At 39.1% G+C, this 23,005-nt stretch overlaps 1 protein-coding gene across 11 annotated transcripts in view; it reads left to right on the plus strand.

Moving 5' to 3' along the window:
- The window catches only part of CDC42BPB (CDC42 binding protein kinase beta), a 91,876-nt gene that overhangs the window by 27,279 nt on the left and 41,592 nt on the right, over positions 1-23,005 (plus strand). For all 11 annotated transcript variants that reach the window (XM_064716059.1, XM_064716061.1, XM_064716060.1 and 8 more), the window contains exons 2-5: positions 1,215-1,306; positions 13,675-13,758; positions 17,320-17,415; positions 21,702-21,850. In XM_064716059.1, coding sequence (XP_064572129.1) covers positions 1,215-1,306; positions 13,675-13,758; positions 17,320-17,415; positions 21,702-21,850 — 421 coding nt within the window. The remainder of the gene's footprint in view (positions 1-1,214; positions 1,307-13,674; positions 13,759-17,319; positions 17,416-21,701; positions 21,851-23,005) is intronic.

Genomic DNA, 23,005 nt, shown 5'->3' on the forward strand with positions numbered 1-23,005 from the left:
TTTCCAGTTCAGACTCCTGTACCTCTGTGTGGTTCTAAGGTTTGATTTCTTTGTGTTAGCATCTGAAATACACCATTAAGGTAGTGACCCCTCTTGCAGGAATTCTGTTTGGCTTATAACTTACTAGCTTAATCATAATGTAAGGTGAGGAAAAACAGGAGTCTGGGCTGAATTACAAGTAGTAGTTCTGTGATGTTTTATTCAGTTGCAGATAGGAAAAAATACACATATTGGAAAACTTTGGTCTTTTTAGTCTAACAGTGTTTGTGATGAGGTGGAGAGCTGCAAGCTTTGTGTGCTTAGTTTGAAGAGTAAACTGCTGCTGTGCTTGTGCAAACTCATCCTTGGGCAGTTTGCTTGCACTTACACCACTGGTTTTCATTATTGATCTGGTCTTCAGAGTAGTGACTTGTTACAAACATTCTACCTAAATAGTGATCCACGTGCATAGATCACAATATGCTAGAAATAAATAAAATATTCTGAATGGGATCTGGAGAGGAGAAAACTGATGGATCTACAGGTATAGTGGAATTTATCCACCAAATATTTTGAGAAATGTGGGACAACCAGAACAAAATAAGTGTAAGTTAGTTAGTTAATCACTGGACATCTTTTTAGACTGCAGACCTTCACTACTTGTCTAATTGAGATCTGGTGAATGTTGCTTAGCAGAAAAGACAGTTCAAAGTAAAAACCTTAAATTAGCCACAGATCTTGTGGGAAATGGTTTTGCTGCTGTTGAGTGGAGACAGCTATCTCTTGAGATTGGGTTGTTAAAGCCTTAGATGGTACTAGCTGAAATAAAAAGTAAAGCTGCACTCCACTTAGAAGAGAATTAATCTAGTGCCTGCAGGGTAGGACAGATTGTCCATAGGGTTTAGCAGTAATGAATGAGCTCTCCCTTCACGTGGTCCTTCACTGATTCACAAAACCCTAAAGAAAGGGAGGGAAATCCTTCTGAAAGACCACTTTGCTCTATATTCTTACTAGCAGCAAGGCAGAAGCATTCATGCAATTGAACTTCTAAAAAAATTTAAATTGTTAATTAAATAGTGTAATTAGCTTTTTTTTCCCCTCTGTAGTTTTAATAAAAACTGAAAATCTGCTATTGCTCTGGGTGTGCAATGAATACTTTTGACCTCCAGTTTAAGAGTTTGCTTGCGATGTTTCTCTTTGTAATTGACTTTTCTTTTTTCTTTTTTGTTAAACAGCAAAACCATTTACAAAGTTGGTAAAAGAAATGCAACTCCATCGAGATGACTTTGAAATTATAAAAGTGATTGGAAGAGGTGCATTTGGAGAGGTAAGAGATTTTAACTTTCAGTTGTAATAATAAAACTTTCATCATTTGTGCATCTGATTTCTTGTTACAGTGGACCTTAGGACAAAAGGTTCACACAGATGTGCTAAAATATTTCCAAATGTGGGATATGGCTGGGTACCTAATGCAAGGTCCCTTTGAAGCATTCAGTGTCCAGGTGTGCCATTTCTGTGACCGGCTTTCTGACTTCAGTGTAGCCAAGCAAGTGTCTCTTGGATGAGTGAATGAGCAGGATGGTCCCACCTAGCAGCTGCACAGCTGAATTTGGGATCCCTTCTCCACTTGCCATATGTACTGCTCACTGCTGCTCTAATTTAACACAGAGCTGGGCTGCTGCTATGGTAGGAGCGTGGAGGCTGCTCCACCCATCTGCCTGTCTCTGTAGCAATCTGGTAATGCAGAAAGACGCATTTGGCTGCCTCAAAGGCTGTTCCCTGTCATCTTTGAAGATCAAAGGCTGCTGGATCTGTTTTTTGGACAGCAAGTTGAATCATGCTGGGATGATAGGAACGCCTTGTGTTTTGAGGACTCGCCAGTCCCAGGACCCTGGACTGAAGCTTAATACATTTGATGAAAGTCTCATCAATCACACAAGCCTGGTAGGGCTTGCCACTGGCAAAAGCCTTCACAGACAGCAGGCATAGGATACCCAAGGCTTTGGGAGGACCTCAAAGACAACCTTTTCAGCATTTAAGAACAAGTAACTAAAGTCATACGTCTTAGCAAAAAAGGTGATTAACTAGAGAATTTCTAGAAGTAAAAATCCCTTCTATTTCTTTCAGGAAACCTTTTTGAAGTAGTGCCACACAAAAGTGAAATGCAGAGACTGCCATTAGTGGCTGACTTCAGCCCATGAGCACTCAGCTGCACCTTCTGCTGCCAGTGGCTAAGGAGAAGCTTCCTGATCCCCATGTCCTGTTGTCTCCACAGAGAGCAGGACTCTCTGCCCTGCCAGGCATTCCTTCCAAGCCTGGTGTGCTCTGGACACCTCAAACTCTTTCATATAGGGTTTGAATGTGGGACAGGGTAGCAGAGGGCAACCAGAAACTCAGCTAGAGAAACACCAGGATCCTGCTTCACCTGGGTTCAGAAAACAACAATGTTTCTGTGTGCATATGCACTTGGTAGTGGGTGAAGTAATGACTTATATCCACGTAATTTTAAGCTACTTCAGAAACTGCTTTTGAGAAAAGTGGGACACCTAAGACAGAAATTAACGTTTCAAGAATATCTCTTCATGTGTACCATCATTTAATGATGCAGTAACATGTGGTTTACATGTAATCATCATGAACACAGCTGCTGAAGAAGTGGAGCATTTTTATAAAATGTCCAGATTAGCAATAACGTCTTGCCCTGTAAGACAAAAGTTCACTTTCTAGTGGATGCTGAACTTGATGAGTGCAATATTTGTTACAAAAAAGGAAGTGTTATCGGAAAGTAATGGAAATACTGCATGAAAATCACTTAGTTCATTTGAGTGATTCACTTTAGTATTATTTGAACACAAATTTTAGAGGAAAAAACAAGGTTACTGTAAAAAGTTTGTCAGGAAAAAGCAATAATAGGAAAAATATTGATTAGTCTAAGGGAGGACTGAGAGCTACAAACTTAGTCCAGAAAAGAAGTCTAAGGAGGGAGGTTTATAAGTAGATAAAAGGCCTAAAGAATCAAGACAGTAGTGGGTACCTGTCTGTCTCTCAGTTAGGGTTTTGGTTCAAAGCAGTGGCACAGTTTTGAATGCCCCCACCTACTGCATGAGAATTTTACTCTCCATGAACTGGGTTTCTTCTGGAGGAAACTAACCAGAACCTCCATTCCAGGTGTGCACCAAATGGCCTTTTGGATCCAAGGAGTGCATAAGAATCAATCACTGGATTTGACTTTCCTAACAGCTTCAAAGCGTGTTTGGTCCAGGAAATCAGGGTAGATACAGTCAGAAACAAAATTCCTGAGCTGCATACAGTATAGATGGGAAGGCTCAGCACAGGATGCTTTGATGTTGTTCTGCTCTTGCTGTGCCAAATGACTTGCTATAGTGGCTGTGACCACTGATATCTAAAGAATTTTAGATTAGCATTTTGGCAGTTTGTCTTTTGGCAGGATTAGAAAAGGTTTCTGGATCTTTTCAGAAGTAGACTTGTGATTGCTTTGGCTATCAAGAATGGGAACCCTTTATAGTGACTTGCAGATGGAGTCAGTGTTGGGAATGCCTTCCCACAGTACAATATTCAAGGAAGGCTTGTTTTCCATAGTGCTTGTTCTGTTCTTTTTCAAAAGATGCTCTTCTCTACTTAAGGAATTGACCAGCTGGAAATCTCAGTACAGCAGTAGATGAAGTATTTATATGCATTTCAAGAGACTTCAGTTTATATTTGCTGGGATGACCTTTCTTAGCTTTGGATCAAAGTCTTAAGGTGCATGAAAGATACAAATGCTGAGTGGAAACTTGTGTTAATAATGTTTGGAGTGCCAGAATCAACAATGTGTTTCATACTCTTACATTTGGAAAAGTATGGAACTTTACAAAAGCAATTCACACATCCCATCCCCCCCCAATGGAAATGAAATTTCACAGAAGTGAAATGAGAAGGTATCTTAATTTCATCCTTCTGTTGGAGCTGAGTGCTCACAGAGTCAGTGGTGTCAGTTACCTGGCAATATCACATCTTGTTTCTCTCTTATCTTGAAAAGTTTTAATTTATAGTTGCAGCAGCTTGAAACTCTTGATCAGTTTAAATTATACAGGAATCATTGATTTTAAGTTCATTATACTTTAATCCCTCTTGCCACAGAATATTTTGTGCTTTTTGCTTATGAAAGAATCCTTTGACCCTTGTATATACCAAACTGCTATAACTGCCAGATTTTATAGGCATTATAAAATAGTAATTATGTAAAGGTTGACATTCCATAATAAGAAAATGAAATGTAGTTTCTTGAAAGGAACTGGTGGCGTCTGACTTGTATAAAACAACACTTGAGAAAGCTGAATGGAGGAGTTGTGAGTAATTTTTCCATAACACTTTCATACATACATGGGAACTATGTTGGAAATTACTTGATTGGCTTTATGTGCTAAAAATACATTTTAAGAATACCTATAAAATATTTGTTTAAATGTATAAAGAAATTATTCAGAATTAAACTAAACAGATTCCTGTTAGAATGAAGTAGTTTAATTTAAATACTGAACAGCTAAACAAGGTAGACATCAAAAAGGATGAAAATTGCATTCCATTCTTCTCAGTTTAGCTTCTTTGGATTTTTTTGGAGAGTGCCAGGGGCTTTATTCTTCCCAAAGAGCTTTTGCATAAATCAGTAGCTTTGAAGAAATACAGTTCCAACAAAATAAAAGCATGATATTAGTTATTAGTCAGGATCAGTGGTCAATTTTTGCCAGAAAAGATGCAAGCCAAGGAAGGAAACATGGTATTTGACCAAAGAGAGGATTTGAGAGCACATGGGAGCTTTTATCCCTGTGAACACAACTGCAAAATCAGTATCTAAGGCAGGTTGATATAATCACCAGAACACATCTGTACTAGCATGTCAGTACCTTTTTCTTTCTTTCTCCTTTGCAGAACTCAGCTTGGTTCTTTACACTTTCTCCAGCAGTATGAGAACAAAACTCAATGCAAAACCACCTTAATGAAAGTTCTTGTAGCATGGCATGTCTGAGAGAGCAAGAGAAAAATATTTCTTAAATTGTTATTATTGTGCTAGGGGAGAAACAGCCTAGCTTAAAGCCTAGAGATTTCCTCTGTAGCCACCTGGACTTCTCCGTTCACATAAAGGAAGCCAGCCACTTTGCAATCAGGAGAACTGAATGTCTGAATATTCCTTACAGCAGCATGTAGGGCTCTGACTCAGGAAGTCACTGGCTTGAGAATGTCACTTATTTTTTCAGAAGTTTCATAGTTAGGAAGAAATAGTTAATTAGTTAGTTAAACTTCTAACTAACATCTAACTAAGTTAGTTAGAAGTTTAATGTTAAAACATGTAACATGTTTTATGTGTTTTTTGAGTGTATGACAGAATAGTTTATAATTTGAAATGCTAGAAGGAGGATAAAGTGCTCATGGTTCTTCCTCATCTCTAGGCTGTATTTGCCTGGGTATATACCCATACCCAGCTGAGTGGAGCATTTTCATGAGTGCCCCAGTGTTACTTTAATTTTTCATTTTCTGGGTCATACAGGCAGGTACCTCTTGTACATAGGGAGGTACATACAACCTTCACAGGGAGCAAAACTGATAATAAGTGAAAAGCCCCCTGAAATAAATTCAGTAGTAAAATGGTTTTCTGTTATCTAAATTCCGGTTTCTATTAATAAAATGACTGCAGAAGGCTGTGTTTGTAGACAAGAAAGTATTTTGTGTAGCATGAAGTATTTTGCAAACTACACAGAAAATACACAAACTACACAAGAGTGAAAATCACTTTTGCAAACTACACAGAAGTGAAAATACAGTCTTTAGGAGATTTAAGGAATATCAGCATAGAATGCAAAACTCTTTCAGATTTTCAACCTTTAGAAAACCACACCAAAACAACAAAGAAACCAAAAAGCAGTTGAGCTGTGGTTTGAAGTTTGCCTGTGCCTGACTGTTCCTTTCATCTAGAAACACCATGAACCATTACTTGAAATGAAAGGATGTCCTGAGGACCTGGCCTTGGTGGGACTGTGCTTACTGGGAACCTCAGGCCAGCCTGAGAAGTGCTCTCTGTGTGCTTGGTGTTTGGCTGCACATGCCGAATGAACTGGGAGCAATTGTGCTTACAGCAAGCTGAGAGGGATAGGAGGAGGACACTGGATGGGGACTGTGGCTCTGAACACTTGCATGTGCTTCTTTGCAGGGTTCATCTGCCCTCAGTGAGGTGCTTGTATGTCTTTAATGTCACATGTCCTCATTTTGTGTAAATGACCATTTAGGCACACTGCTGTAGATAGATAACACACTCCAGTCAAAGAGCTGTTGAAGGAAGAATGAGTCAAAATGTACCTTGTTTGAGAACTTGGATTGTATAACGTGGCTGACACCTCCTGGAAATTTGGCAGTGTGGGACTGAAACAATTGTCTTCCTTCCCTTGTTTGTTAGCAAGGATTTCTTGAATGAGCAATACTTAGTGTGGTTCCAGCAGAAGGGTGGAACTGCTTGGTCTTGCTTAGCACAAAAATAACCAAAACTCTTAATGTGCCCCACCTAAGTATTACTGTTCTGGATGGATTAGAAATACCTTCTCATATAAGTGCTGTTGTGCACAGACTTGATCTGTGTAGTGTTTGGTAATAATACGTCACCTCCACTCGGGATGCTTAGTCACAGTCTCAGCTGGGATCAACAGACAGAAAAATGTGTTTCCAGAAGAAAATAATGGCTGAGAGAATAGGGCTGATCCCCCGTGTGCCACAGTTCTGATCACGGATGTGGTTTCTAATGAGAGAGATACTGGCTGAGGTTGCAGTGAGAGTCAGAAGGGAATATGTAAAACAGCCCTTCCCGTGGTCAGTCGTGCTCTGCAGTGAGAGGCAGAGCTCTTTGTGCCCTCTCCACCTTGTAATCACAGCTGTAGGGTGCCGAGTTCAGTGTTTTGATGTACTTCTAGAAATTAACCTGGGGCACGGGGAGCCTGTGGACTGCAATTAAGGCTGTGTCACCTATTCAGAGCTTTGGTGGTTGCTGTTACGTGCCCAGCAGGGACCGTACCTTCCTACACTGTAGATTAACAGAATTCCAAATTATTGCACACCACATATGACACTTTTCATTCAACTATTCAAAGAGTCAAAGCCTTCAGAATACGATGCAAAAGAAGTATTTAATTAGCTCTGCTTTTCTTTAATATGCTCTTCATGAAAAGAAGAAAATTAAATCAAAGCAAGCTATTTTCTGCTATGGAAATGGATGAAGAAAGAAGCTGCTTTGTTTCGAAAATGCTTCAAAAGAGCTGGTTGCTATCTCAGTCCTCCCCAGCTCGGTGTGTGTTTGTGTGGCAGCACCAAGTAACTATGGAGACAGGCAGGTTGCAAGGAGCCAGAGACACACACAGTTCATTGTGGGGCTGCTGTGAGAGCAGACATTTGTCTCTGCAAACCCCCCAGCCCTGAGGAACAGCTTAGGTGCTATTTGGGGCCTTTATTCTTCTGCAGAATCTTTCTGGCTGGGACTTGTAAGGGATTTCTTCTTTGCACAACATGAAGATATACACTGCATGCTCAAAAAAATCTGATTTTGCTTTGGAAATCTGCACCATGGCATATGAACTCTATCAAAAGACACTCTGGTTTTTAAATTTATATGTAAAATAGACATTAAAAAAACCTGATGGAGCAGCCCAGACCAGTTTTTCCTCAAAGATGCAGTATTAAAACTGTCAACTAATGAGCTATATATCAAAGATTTTTTCCTATCTGAAAGTGTCAGGAGGATAAAGTAGTTGCTGCAGTGTTTTTGCAGTAGCTGGTGTGCAGGGTATCAATAGCATGAGACAGAAATAGTAGAGTAAATGTGGCATGAACAAGCTTTAGCCAAAGGAAATGAATGTAATATTCAATTATAAATCTGGTAATAAGACATTATGGGTAAATTGTTTACATCTGAAATGACATTTTGTCTCTTCTCCCAGTTGAAAGGCTTGACTAAAATCTCTCCTCAAATGTCTAAAGGCTTTCCAAGTTCCCATCAAAGGTTAATTCATGGTATTTTACACTGTTTTATCCATGTAATTTTATTGTCTGTTAGACTAAGGAGATTTTTTATCATCCACTTTTATTGATGCCATTCCTTCCAATTTTATTTTTAGATCGAATCATAGAATGGTTTTGCTTGGAAGGGGCTTTAAAGATCATCCTGTTCCAGCCCCTCTGCCATGGGCCAGGGGCACCTTTCACTAGACCAGGTTGATCTGAACCCCATCCACCCTGGCCTTGAATATGTGTGAACAATAATGTACACTTTATTTTTTCTTTTTTTTTTAGCAAGTAAGGCTTTTTCTATTCCCACACTAGCATGAGAGGCTCTTTAGTTTCTTGATCACCTCAACTGTCCTCTTAAACACCTGCTCCAGATGAAGTTTATTTTTCTGAGGTGTGGCTGTGTGTTGAGTTTCCAGTGAGTTTGTATTGCAAGGCAGTAATGTTTGCCCATCCCCAGTGGTGTGTATCTGCCTGTGAATTCCAGATTCAGTTTGCCTTTTTTCTTAGCTACCTGCCATTATGAGCTGTTTGCACAAGTATTATCACCTATAAGTCTGTGTTCCTCCTCAGCTGAGAACATTCTGCAGTCCAGTTTCACCTTATTCCTGTAAGTCCAGTCCTTAAAGATAAATTTTACTTGAAAGTTTACGGTGCCATGAGCATGACTGGTGTCCTAGTGATTTTTTTTTGTCTTTGCTTTGAAATGAATGCCAGCATGATTTTCAAGAAGGATTTGTTAGTTGTCTTAATTATTTTCTGGAAGCCAGTTTTATATTTAAATGATTTCTGCACTTTATTGCACCATACTTACCATTTACATAAAATAAAATTTGTAACTTGATGCTGCTTACTAATGATGATCATGTCACTCAGAGGGCACAGTACAGTGCTGGGAAGTTCTGTCTTGTCTGTAGAGGATGATTTGGCTGAGATTTGCACCCTGCAGATTTCATTGGAACACTGGGAAAGGTGGAATTTGGCCTGAGTTGGCTTTGCACAGTGCTGTCCTAAATGTCAGTATTGAGTGGGTTTTGAAGATCAAAACGTAGCAAAATACTCCTATAAAACAATTCAAGAAGCAAAACACTAACTCTTGCTGAAGTCTAGAAAGCTACTTTAGCTATATTGGTTCTTTATTTTATTTTATTGCACTGCAATTGAAACAGAGCTTTGAGACACAAAATATGGCAAAGAAATGGATGGCAGAAGCAAAACAAATATGATGGGGTGTTGTGAGTTGTAGTTACCATAGATGGATCTCAGTTATGCTTTACCCTCACTTGTCTTACGTTTTTTTTTACATAAATATGTCAAAACTTGGGTTGAAGTGAAGGCACTAGGATTCATTAGGCTTTCTGAAATCCTTGAGGAAACACACCTGAGCTTTATTGCAGTTTTCCTGTTGCCTCAGTCTTGAGCATGACAAGTCATGGTGATGCTAATCAAATCAGATGGTGATCAATCCATACAGACTGGAAGGGGGCTTGCAGTGCTGGGGGGAGCCTTGCACCTGCAATTTTTTCTTGTCACATTTTAAAGACTTAGTAAAAGAGAATCACTTCAATATCTACCAGACTACTTTGTGATTGTTGAGCATTTGGCCCCCGCCCCCCGATTCTGTACTGCAGTCTGGCATTATGAGATGCAAATTGGGAATAAGTTTTAATTTCCTTAGTTTGACTCGGGCATTAAAGGTGGTTGATTAGCCCATGTCCCACCCCTTTGGCCAGGTAGAGAGGTGTAGAAAAAAATCCAAGAACAGAGCAAAGCTGAATCCTCAGAGTTTCCAGTGGCTGAGGGTTCAGGGAGTCCCCAGCCCACTCCTCTAACTCGGGGTCAGTAGTCACCGAGGCCCACACTGCAGTGTGTGTTCCTCAGGTATTAAGTATGTCTGTGTTTAAATACTTTCTGAATACTTAGGTGGCCTCAGCAGCCTGTGGCTGAGTTCCAGAACTTTTTTTGTGACAATAATATTTCCTTAATCTTCTTATCTTTTTTTTTTTAATTTGATGCTTTATATGTTTGTGTTATGAGAAGTGGTAAATTACTGTTCTCTGTTCATGTTCTCCATGACATTCATGGTTTCCTGTGCCTGTCATAGCTGTTACCTCTTCCAGACCTGGAATATTTTAGGTTATTAAATCTTCTTCTTGAGAAGCTGTTTTATCATACCTCTGCCTGTACATTTTTTCCTTTCATTATTCTTAGCATACTTCTTTTTTTTTTTAACTACTAATACAGTGTAAATTCTATTAGGCTTAGAAATGGAGAGTGAAAACCAACATTAAATCCTCATCTGTGCATAACATGAGCACTTGTTCAGCCACTAAACTTTTAAACTCTGAAGATAGAAACAATGCTTTTGTTCTTAAAGCAGGCATTTGTAGCAGTGTACAAATCTATGTCCTTTGGAATACCTCTGAACACCAGCTGAACGGTTTTTCCTTACATTAGTAGATGTGGTGGATCGGAATGTAGGATAAAAACCATCATATTTAAAACCAGACATCTTGCATGCTTTGCACAACTGCAGTATAAGAGGCCTCTGTTTGATCTCACAGAGTGGTCAGTGTGGTTATTGTAACTGAATTTGAGGTATGCCAGAGAAGGAAGAATTAATATTGAAGTAAGAAAAAAACAACTCCACTGCAACGTCTCAGAAGGAGACAAAGCATTATATGACAAAAGTAAACTTAGAAATGCTGGCATCTGATGAGGAAAGTAAAAGAAAGGTAACTCAAGGAAACACTGAGGTATTTTATGGAAGAAAGGATCTTTTTCAATATTGTAACAGTATTCTTCCTTATAATAGCACTGAGTTTATCAGGGCATTATTTTATTTGGGCTTCCTTGTTTCAGTTCGAATATCAATGAAGTCTGGGTTATGCTTTTCTGTTTGTTTTCTTTTAAAAAAATCCTAATTATTTGAATTGGTTGAGGAGTCAGGTCTAATCAGGCAAAAATTCTGTCAGTTCTTTGAGATATCTTCAGCAGTCCTAAGATTTCTTTCCAGAGATAAAATTCATGGGGAATTACCTAATTTGCTGTGTGGTTCAATGAATTTTTCTGCTGACATGAGAAGCTGTCCCACTGTCACCCTTACAATTAAAGCAGCAGTGTGTTTACTGGTGCCATAACTTGATAACCACTTAATGTGAAAATATGAGTCAGCTTTCTTTTTATGAACTATACTTTTTCTTCCACAGAAGACAATTATCTTCCTCCAGAAAGTTTAAATTGGTCTTTTTAAAGCAGTCTTTTCAGTTGAAAATAAATAGCACTAATATAGTTAGTGACTGGGGAATTGCTAAATAAGTCCTACAGATTTGGCATCCTTTCTTCTTTCCCTTTCTTCTTTTTCCAGGCCTGTTTCATTTGCCACTTTGTTCTAACATTTACACAGCTCCTCAGCTGTGCCTGCCCTCCTGTGATGCCAGGCTTCCATCAGGCTTCCATAGCTCCTCAGCACTTGAGCATGTTCCAAACTTGTGATACCCTGCAATGCCTTTGGACAGTGATGGCCTCAGATGAAGTGCAGTAGATGCCTATCTGGGTTCTGATTTGTGCACTGTGTTTGTACTCAAATGGCTGAGCACTTCTGTGTTGTGGTGTTATGAAACTTGAGTGTTGCTACACTGGGGCTCACAGAGCTGTGCTTGCAAATTGCATCTGCTGCAGGCTTTGGTTCATTCCTCTGCAGCAGTAACCTCTCCTCTGCAGCAGGTCACCTTGGTGCTGCTCTGGCCCTGGCCCTGCACTGGAGGTGTGGCCATTTCCTGAGTCACCGTGTTCTCTCTGGAACAGTTTAAAAAGTGTAGTGGGTAATGTCAGCATCTTGCAGCCTCTCAAAGCTTTTAATGCACTGTTTGACTTCCAGTGTGCCTTCAGCTGGATCGGGGTAATGACCCAATTAAGTGAATGGAGAGAGGTTTTTACAGTGACTTTTAAGTGTGATGAAAAGTGGAGAAAGGCTGTTTACATTTAAGGCCATTACAGAAGGTCAGTTGAGCAGTTTCATACTTGCCAAGGAACTTCATGTGTTTGGTTTGAGACTTTCTAGTCTTGCTTTTCCTTCCACCACAGCAGGAGCAGTGGGAGGTGTTTGTAGGCCAGGAGACCCTGGGATTGTAATGTAGCTCTGGATATTCTATTCACTTAGAGAAGCTGCTTCTTAGTGCTGTGCCTTTCCCAGCTGTGTTCAGGGCCAGATTCCCTTGTCTTTCCTGCAGTAGGTTCGTTTTTTCAGAGCTATGTGTCTGTTACATGGCTGTGCAGGTGTGTACAAGGTGCTATCAGCCACTATTGTGACCTGCTGAGTGGAGCTTCACTTTCTGAGGGGTGAAGGACTGAGCTATGTACCTGCAGGCTGAGGTGTCTGTGTTAATGTGAATTTCCCGTTCTTGTGTTACTGGAGAAGCAGTAGTTTCCCTGCCCCTCATTTGGAACTTCTTTACTGGTAAGGTGCAGGGTGATACTACATTTCCCTCTTCCCTCCTCAAGACTTAAGACTTTTTATGATGTTGCTCTGCTTGATGCACTATTCGAACCTTTTTTTATAGTCAGCAGCTTCTTAAAGCTGCTGTAGCTGAATCCTTTCTAGATAAGAGTTTTTAAACAACAGAAGAGGCGAGGTGATGTCATTCCTTTTCACACAGCTATTCAGAGCTCTTTTGGAAGCAATGAAAGCTGGTTGGTTTTCTGCTTCTGAAACAGAGATGAGCTGAGAAGCAGTAGAAATAGCAGTAGAAATATTCAAACAGTCCATGTATAGTCCTGTGAAAATGTTGCTGTGTTAGTCATGATGCCTGTTTTTCTATTTGCCAACTGGAAGAACTTTGTGGAAATTACGGCGTTACCACAAGAAGAATTAGTTTTGGTCTTTGAGAATACATTGACTTTGGTCAATGACAGTACATTTTCTTGGTCAAAATAAAGTCTTTGCATTCCTAAGCCTTGAAGTTTTTGTATTCTTGTTTGTTTCTTCCATTTACAGCTGTGTGCAGAGCTACTGTTCATAATAGATCAGTGTAAGCAAGTCTAATACACAACATGCATAGTAAAATGCTGTAAGCAAAATGGTGAATAAATAAATGAATATTTTTTTCTTTTAAAATACTTGCATAAGGTACACAAAAGCATGGTAATTTGCAAATATCTTTCAAGTTTCTGAGACCTGAAATGTGAAAACAAATTAGTCAAATGTAGTGTATTTCTATTGACAGCAGCCTTTCTTGTTTTCTCAGGCTGCCCTTTTAAATGTTGCCCCACTGGCTGCAGGCATGACTACAAGCCCCACTTGTTCTTGGGAAACAATGCAGCTTTACTGCACATCTTCATATGAAAAGCTTCATGCTCCTCCTGTATCATCCCCCATGTACTTCATCATGAGCTCTTGACCACACAGGGTGCATCAAGCACACAGTAGTAATGTTGGGGGAATACAGAAGGAGCCAAGACTCAGACTGCAGTTCATCAATGTGGCAGTTGATCACTGAATACTCCTTAGTAACTTCACAAATTTTATGGATTTGTGAAATTAAACTGTTTGAAAACTGTATTTCTCTGACCATGCTTTTGTGTGAGTATTGATACCTTTAAATATTGTATTTTCCTGATCATGCTCCTGTTAAAGATGTCTTAATTTTTCAGGTTGCAGTTGTTAAAATGAAGTGTACAGAGCGCATTTATGCAATGAAAATCCTAAATAAATGGGAAATGCTTAAAAGGGCAGAGGTAAGTAATGCTGTTTTTTAACACAGAGAATTTTTAAAATTACATTAGGAAGATTACATTGAAACTCTTCCAGATTAGGAAGAATTATTTCATGAGCATAGGAGCTTCGTTCTTTTCTCTTTTATTTCCCTTAAGCTGTTTTAATGCAATCAAGTCTGACAGTCCCTTCCAGGCATCTGTTGTTCTCAGCATTACTGTGTATTCATTTACCAGACAGTCTGCCCTAGTTCTTACCCTGAATTTATTGGCCAGATTTTTGTTTACAGTAAAGGCAAGTTAAAGACTACATGAAAGCTGAGATTGGTGCTACTATGACATTCACAGCTGTATACAAAAATGTTATGAAAAAGGTCTTTCTTCTCTTCATTCAGAAACATCCATTAAGGAGCTTTGCATCCTACAGTATGTAACAGGATTTATATAGCTAGTAAAACTATAACTAAATATTTTGGGATCAGATTCAGATTGTAAAACAAAATGTGTTAAGAAGGTAAATCTGTTTGAGAAGGGGTGTTTTGGCGAAAGGAGGTGTACACTGTCACAACAAATTCTGTAAATGTAAAGGCAAATGGGTACTTCACACATCAGGAAAAGAATACTAAGAATACACAGTGGGAAGCAGTTTTCTAGGATAGGTATTTCTAGGATACATACTCCTCCATGGTCGAGGAAAACCTTATGGCACATACATAATATTATGTAAGTTAGCAGATAAATGAGCAATAGATTTGAAGATAAAAGACATGTATTGCATCATGACTGGCTGCAGTTTTGGTAAAGGGCAAGCAGTAGTGGCTTTGCTGAGGTCTGAGCTTGCTGACCCTTCCCTATCCCATTCTTCTGTCCCCTTCCTGACACCTCCTCCCCCCACCCTGCCCTTCCTAGTTCCTCCCTTCCTTTCAGTGAGTCAGTGCCAGGCCTTTTCCTGTGACAAAATCTCCTCCCTGTTGTTAAGCCCCTCTTCACCACTGCCTTTGCCTGATTTAGTCACAGTCTGTCCATCCATCCATCCGTGCACTTCTTCAGAGGCGGCAGCAGCCGCTGCCACCCGGCTCTCCTTTGAGCTGTCAGGAGATTTCACACCCTGGGCTGTGCTGCATCAGCAGTTCTGCATTAAGCCTTTCCCTGGAGGAGGGAAATTTGGTGCCCTTTCTATGCAGATTTCAGCTGTGTTAATTCATTGGTCAGTATAGGATTGTTTTAAACACAAATATTTGCAGGGGTCTCCCAGACTCCAATGGAAATACAGCTATGCTGCCTTACTTCAGTCATTTTTAAAGTGATTTCATTAAGTGGCCTAAGTAGATGCAGCTTTTGCATGTAGAGAAGACAGCTGTTTACAAATTGTGTTCTAATCATGCAACTAACTCGTCTTATCCTCTCAGGCAGGCATGAAGGGTGTATAATGAGCAATAGTTTTCCCAAGACAAACTTAGGAAAAGTAACAGTCAAAAAAAATTTCTGTCTGCTGATTTTCCCCATCTACAAAGGACAATAAAGGAGCTGTCTTCTCTGCAGGACCACTTTGTCTTTTCCTGATCAGTTTGCTTGCTTGATTTGGCTTTTCTGGATAAGCAGGATGTTATAACCTGCATATCAAGTTCATGCAACATCTGGGTGTTAAAAATTTCCCAAATGTGGTAAAACCTGTTAGTTTTTAAAATGAAGCCTGCAAGAATACAGTAGCGTCTTAAATGGAGAGTTCCACTGAAAAAGCAGATGTTTAAGTATTTTATTAACCCACCTCACCTATTATTATATAAAAATATTATCATTATTATTATGAGTGGGTTAAGAAGCATGTTGTTTCACTGGTTTATATTTGTTGTGCATGACATATAGCAAGAAGTTAGCAAAATACTGCTTATTCATGTACTAGCTGCAAGAAAAAAACCCCATATGGTTGGAAGCCACTAAAATAAAAAAAAGGTTAGAGAATATCACCTGACATCCATAAATGGGTTAGAAGCAAAAATAGGCATGCCATTTATGTTGATAAGGACCATTTGTATTCGTTGTTCTCACAGCAAAATACAAAGTCATTAGTGTATTACTGTTGACAGTTCCAAATAAGTCCTGACTGGCTGATTAGGTAGCCTGTCATGCTTTTTCAAGTCACGTCTCAAGGCCTTTTAAGCTGGTGTAAGCAGAGGAGGAGAATTTTATGCTCTGAATTCAAGATGCAGTGTTCAGCAGCATTACTGGGTTTTCAGTGTTCATAACATTCCCTCGCTGTTTGAGGTTGCACAGTGAACTGGATCAAGGGACTGATGTCTTCAAAAATAAACAAACTAGTTCTGTGTGTTGGCAGCCTCCTCACACTGTGGTGCCAGGAGAGCTGAGAAGTGCAATGCTCTGCTGCTGTGGGAAGGGGATAGGATTACTTGGAGCTGCTGGAGCTGCCAGCCTTTTTTGCAGAGCGCTGCTTTGGCCTTGAATTCATAAACCGTTAAACCACTCAGTTGGCATTTAATTACAGTTTACTTCTCTTTGCACCAGTGATTACTAATTTACAATGTGACCACAGCATGGTCTTCTTCAGTAAAACTGTAGATTGAATTTGACTTCCTTTGAGGGGAAAATAGTTGAAGATCCATTTGTAAGGTGCAGTCAGTATATGGTAAGGCTTGGGCTTCCCAGGCACATTTCCATAGTACATTTTCTAAGACATCTGAAGAAGTGGCAGTGACTAAAAAAAAATTAGTTCTTTTCTAGAACACAAACACCTCAATCTGTAGCTGTCAAATATCCTGATAATGCCTCTCTGAATTGAGAGTAGTAGAAGAGTCCCAAGGTCTGTTTCATGATAGTTCTGATCCAATAAAAACATTAATATATTTTTACTGGGGAGAACTCTCTTGAAGTTTATGAAAGTTGGTTTTATGTAAAGATGCTGAGAAAACCTGTTACACAGAGCTTGCTTCTATGAAGTGTTGCAGTGTGCTGTTTGAAGTTGCGGAAGGATTATTGAAAATAAAAATATATTATACTGGACAAAGATAAGACAGTAATAGTAAAATCTGCTTATTTCCCATAGTGTATTAGCAGTGTCTGGAACTGGGACTGTACTGTAAAAAAAGTATACATGAAACTGTTTTCATAAAAGTCTTTATCAGAAGAATCAGACTTACTTTCCTAGAGCCATTATCTTTCTGCTACAGATGGTAGTGACAGGTTATTTTCTGACTTTTAAAAATGTTTTGTAAAACAAAGATTTAGCTTTGACTTGAATTGGTTGTGGGCTGTTTTTTGGGGTTGTTGTGTGTTGGTGTGGAGCTTTTTGGGATTTGTTGGGGGGAGGGGAAGGTTTCATTTGATTTGGGGTTTTTTGGTTTGGTTTGGTTTTGTTGTTTAAAGTCGCAGTCAGGATTAGAGTGACTGAATGCCTGACTAAAACCTGCAGAGATTCCCTGGCATGTCACTTGTGTAGACTGAACCCCCATGAATAGAGACCTCTGTTCAGTAATTTGAAATAATCCCATAAAACATCCATATATATTCATCCTGTGAAAACTACTTGTTGATGTTGACAATGGCTTTTCTCCCCTTCTCTTCCTTTAGACAGCTTGCTTCCGAGAGGAGAGAAATGTCCTGGTGAATGGAGATTGTCAGTGGATTACTACATTGCACTATGCCTTTCAAGATGAGAACTATTTGGTATGTTTGATTCATCAGTAAATAAAAGCTCTGGGTTTTGAAAGAATTTTATTTTTGGTTTATTTAAAAATATTAGTGTATTAAATCCATCCACCTCATGCCTCACAGCAGTGTTTCAACGTTCTTGTTTTCTCCTTGAAGCAAAACTTCAAAGGGACTGACTGTAATTCCAGGAGAGTGAGAAGGTTGTGAAGGACTGTAGTATATAGAGATTTAGTTAAGCATCTTAAATTAACTAATCTCTCTTTGCATAAAAAGTACCATGTTCAAATTTAGTATTTTGGATAAGGTTGCAGTTAAGTAATCTGAGCTGTGTTAACTCTGTCAAAGTAAGAAATATTTTATTTTAAACTTTAATAATGTCTTTTAAAGCAAGGTTTTGTTTTAAACTGGCAAAAGTAATTTAAAAGTTTAGTATTTTAAAATCCTTAGGGGAAAACAGCCTATTTCTTGAAAGTATTTCTATAAAATATGTCCTTAAATCAGCAGATTGGTCATCTCAATAATTTGAGAGACTTTAGCAAACACTTGAAAAGAAAATCTGTACTCCTGTGACATTTCTTTATGATTGGTTACTACAACTGTGACATACAAACCTGTTTCCTTCAGTCACAGAATACAGCAGAGTCCTGGTTAGGAGCAAAGTCAGTAAAGCCCCAATATTCTGCAATAGACTGAACCATACAGCTTCCCTGTGGCTGCTTCAGGCTGGGTTTGCAAACTTGCTGTTTCTGTAACATCTGACATAGCTGTAGTGGGAAAGTTTTCACCTTCTAAACACTTTAGTAGCATGGTAGCAAGGCATGAATATAAATTAGAAAAAGTGTATTTATAAAAGGCTGCCAAAGAGTTCAAGAACTAAGCAAGAGTTAGTAAATGCTCAAACATTTCCACAGATGCTGAGGCAAAACACATTATTTTGTCATGTTTGGAGTATTTTTAGAATAACAAGCACGTAGTAGGAAAATAAGCAGTCACATCTTAGGCCCTCCTTTACAGGCTATTTCCATTGAATGGTTTGTGATAGGTGCAGATTCTCAATCTCTGGCAGTTTAGTTGTCTCTAGCACTGCCTCATGATTTCACATCAGCTTGTAGCTTCAAATTCCCACAGAAGCAACCTTCAGACTTGCATAAAAACATTCTGTTCTGTATTTCCAAGTAGCTTGTAAGAATGGAGCTACCTAAGGAAAAATTGTTAGCTGTGTGAGATAACAAGCAAGAGCAAAGACAGCACAGAGGGGGAATCTTTTCCCAAAGTTCCCAGAGGTGTTTAGATATTGAAGTTCGCTTGACAGCAGAATGTAGACATCTAATTTAAGATCCAGTATCTAAGAAGGCAACAGTTCTGCCTGGCAGCCAAAGTCAGCAGATTCCCAGCTTGCCTGAGGTCTGCTCCTGCATGTGCTGAGGTGCTGCCTTCCAATTTGGTCTGTTACTCAGAAACCATCTCCTGGAAGTGTCTGTGCTCACAGATGGAGTGGATCTGCATCTCAGTCAGCGTTGTAAATGATGCATGAAGAAAAGGTGAAACACATCAAGAAATCAATTCATCCAAAAAGCTGGACAGAAGGTTCTCTTCTGTACCATGTAGTGCTTGTCCAGGGGTTAAGAGATCTCTGTTCAATTCTCTTTGGAGCTTGAAGAAGTTTATAGCTACATTTTTCTTCATCATGGAGAGTGCTGCCTTGTTACAGAGCCTGGGCAGATTTAGTTTACTTTTTAGCTGTGCTCTTCATCCATGGTCCTTGCAGAATGGAATACAAAGCTGAGAACAAAACAAGAACAGACAACAGAGTTTGCTTTTCCAACCTGGTCCTCTGCAAGAGAAATCTCTGGGTTCCAGTATTTTCTCCCAGTGATGTTTGTGCATTATATCTAGTGATTCTTAAATGCAAAACCACATAAGCTAACCCTGAGCACAGGGAGAGCCTTGTGTCTTCTCCCAGCTAGTGCTCTGCCTCCTCTGGCTGCATGATAAAGGGTTCAGAATGAGACGAAGAAAAAGTAAGATACTGACATAGAAAAGTAGTACCTGCCTTTGGAGAGTCTAAAAGTACTTAGTTTTGTTCTCTGCCTTTAGTATTAACAGAGCATTTGATAATGCAGATCTTCTATTTAAGCAAGAAATACAAAATTCTATGAAATACATATGTTCTGGAGTTCATTTTCTGGTTCTGCTCTTGTGGTTTTAAAACCTTTCAAGTAAATCCATCATGCATTACTGTTTTCTAAACAGCCAATTCTTAAATGACTTTGCATAGAAATGCTGCATAACTTTTTTCTGGTTCTTAAAAGGCTTTCATAAGAGACAGCCTATGTCAAGATGGGTTAAATCAGCCTTGGGTGATTTAGCTGAAGCAGATGTGATGTAAATGAAACAGTCCATGAGTATTGAGAACTTGCATGGAACTTGAAGTTCTCCATCTCTTCCAGATTCAGATCTCTTAATTTTCTTTCCCAGTCTCATTCATGAAAAAGGACATATGTGTATTTCCCTGCTGTCAGCCTCTCAAAGGTACTGGGTACTCATGAGAGTATTTTGATATCCTTTTTTCCTTTGATTCCTAACTACTCTCAGAGTTTGATGTAGTCACTTCCCTGGAAGAAATGCACTACTGTGAGATTTCAGCATCAGAACAGCTTTTATTTTAACCCCATAAGAAGGGAGAAGCGCCTCCTGGCAAGCAGATAATTTTGAATTGAAAGATTAATAAAGTTCTGCATCCTCAAAGATGAGATATCACCATCTTTCTGTGATCCAAGTGCCTTCCTTCATGGGTCACCTGAGTTCTTGCTGAGTTATAAATGCTTTGGGAGCTGACAGAAGTGCATTACCCTGTCTCTGACAGAGAAGATATTTCACTTCCCACAGAAGGTTCTATAAAGCCTCTTTGCCTTGAATTTGAGAGAAAATACTTCAAGATAATATCCCTTTTAGAAGACTGATGGTTTCTGTCTGTAGCATTTTGTTTTCAAACAAGTGTTGTGTGTGTACAGTGTTCAGCACGTTTCAAGTTCTTTGGAGCAATACCCACAGACTGATTTCAACATAAATGATGCAATTTGCTTATCAGATTAAGCAGTAGTTGGAATAAAATAGAGTAAAATATCAAAACTTGTGGCTTTTGGAGTCGCTCTTTTAATCCAAAAGATAGTGAGGGAATGACTAGTGTTGCACTTCATGTTCTTTGCATTTCTATCTTCTTAAATTTGTTTCCCTCATGGAAGATGAGTCTGTGGCAGGGACAGTGGATTCTAGGTCACTTTACTTTGAGGAGAAAGATGATGGCTTTGAAAACTTAATTCCAGAATAAGCCAAGTTAGTCTTAAAACCACCTATCAAATAATCTTGGGAAGCATGGAACAAAATGGCTCAAGACTGGTAGTACTAGATGAAGTCATTATACTTGAAGTGATGGTCTGGACTTAGGTGGATATTTCTTAGAAATACCTCAAACATAATCCTTGTTTTGTGGTATGAGAAACAAATAGCATGCCTGAGTCCTTTTCTTTCATGTCACCCTATGAGTATTGGTCCTTTCCATGGATGGGATGGTGCCTGTGGTCTAGGAGGCTGTTTACTTTTTCACTGAAATATAATCAAAAACACACCAATGTTTGACTTTTAAATTTCCCACTTTAATGCCTCTGGCTTGACAGTACTTTTGGCTGGTTATGGGCATCCCTGTGTAGTATAGTAATGTACAGTGTCATCAGACTCCTGCCAGCTGTGTTGTGCATCCATGGTGTGGAATGTGCCAAGATGAGTATTTGAAGATGATAAGTGCCACTTCAGGAGCAATGAGTAGTATTAAAATGGTACCATAGCTAAAAAAGTAATAAAATGTATATTTTAGACTAAGCTGCATCAAATATTGATTTTAACTATACTTTTTTTTTTCTTTCATCATCCTCTGGAAATTTTCAGTTTAAGAGTCGATAACATACACCAGTTTTGGTGATATTAGATCATTTTCTTTGTGATACTAGTTAAGACAAATAAACTCATCCTGCTTTACATCTTTGTTGTTGTCATATTTTGTTTGGGTTTTTTTTATCATAGGAACTAAGTGCTGATGTGACTTTCTTACTGTGATTAATAAAGGAATATGATACCTTTTTATACTAAGTAAATAAAAGTAAAACAAAAGACCACCAATTTTGACTGCTTTCCACAGGCACAGTAAAAAATAGTGAAAGGGTTTTTTTCAGGGGTTAACTGATTAATTTTTTTTTCTTCCCAGCTGTCTCTCAGTACTTGATGCTTTATTTCTCTATTTTCAGTATCTAGTGATGGACTACTATGTTGGTGGTGACTTGCTGACACTTCTCAGTAAGTTTGAAGACAAGCTTCCTGAAGATATGGCTAGGTTCTACATTGGTGAAATGGTGCTTGCTATACATTCCATACATGAGCTGCATTATGTGCACAGGTAAAATACTTTCTCATTTGGCAAAATATACAGGTACAGTTATTTGAAGTTAATCCCAAATTTACTGCTATGTATACAAATGCACACAGTAGCCAAAAGCAAACTACTATAGATACATGTTTAATAATAATAGCTGTATAAGCTACTTTATTTTAAATATCAAGTTTTGATGTATTGGTATCAGAGGCAGTGACATTTATCTGACTAACCTTTTAAAGTCTGTTCTATTTTTAATCAGGGCTCTTGACTTATTCTCAATTCACTTAATAAGTATTTATCTGCCTTTGTCCAAGCAACCTAGAAGTTTGAAGCAGTTTGAAATGGTTTGAACTTTCTACAGAGGTTCAGACATCCTGCAAAATTTATGCACAGTAAGCCCATGATAACATCAGTGCATCTACTTACCTGAGATCATCCTTAAACAGGTTTTCTAATCAGGGGGCATGTGCTGATCTAATTGTTTTTGCACACAAGATGTGTATTCTGAATCAGTGGCTACCATCAAGTAAGCTTACATTGTGGTTGCTAGTAGCTATACAGTTAAAGTTCAAAAAGCATCAGGGATTCTCAGTTATAATGCTTTGAACTTTTTTTAAAAATTGAAAAGATGTTTAAACTCTCAAAAACTCTTGTGAGTGAATGTGGACAATATTTGGGGATTTTAAAATGTTACAGCCTCAGAGAAGTTCACCAGAGGCACCATTGCACCAATTTCCAAGGAAATTACTGAGCAGTTCCATCTTTCACAGGGCTGAATGCAGGTCTGTTGTGGCAATAGCAGTGTGTGGCTCTGTGGCCAAAACACGTGCCTTGAACAGGACGTGTGCCAGTGCCCAAGAAATTACTGCTTGGCAACTGGAATGGATGAGGAGGAGGCATGATTGCTCTGGAGAGGGTTTCAAGGACCCTTTAAGGGCTTTGATGACCTGTTAGCTGCAGATAGGAGACAGTGGAGCTCAGAGAGGAGGCATTAAGCCTTTCTGAGCAGCACTGCTGGTCCCTGAGGCAAGTGAGAGCTGCATGCCAAGCAGAGATTGGCTCCTGCTGCAAGTGCCACTGTGAGCACTGTTCTTTAAAAAACAAACAAATCAGTGTATAGTTGTAGATTAGTTTTTATAGTCCCCTGCAACTACTGAGCTTGACTTGTGGTTGTGG

This window comes from Zonotrichia leucophrys, chromosome 5, assembly GCF_028769735.1.
Source record: "Zonotrichia leucophrys gambelii isolate GWCS_2022_RI chromosome 5, RI_Zleu_2.0, whole genome shotgun sequence".
Classification (NCBI taxonomy): Eukaryota; Metazoa; Chordata; class Aves; order Passeriformes; family Passerellidae; genus Zonotrichia; species Zonotrichia leucophrys.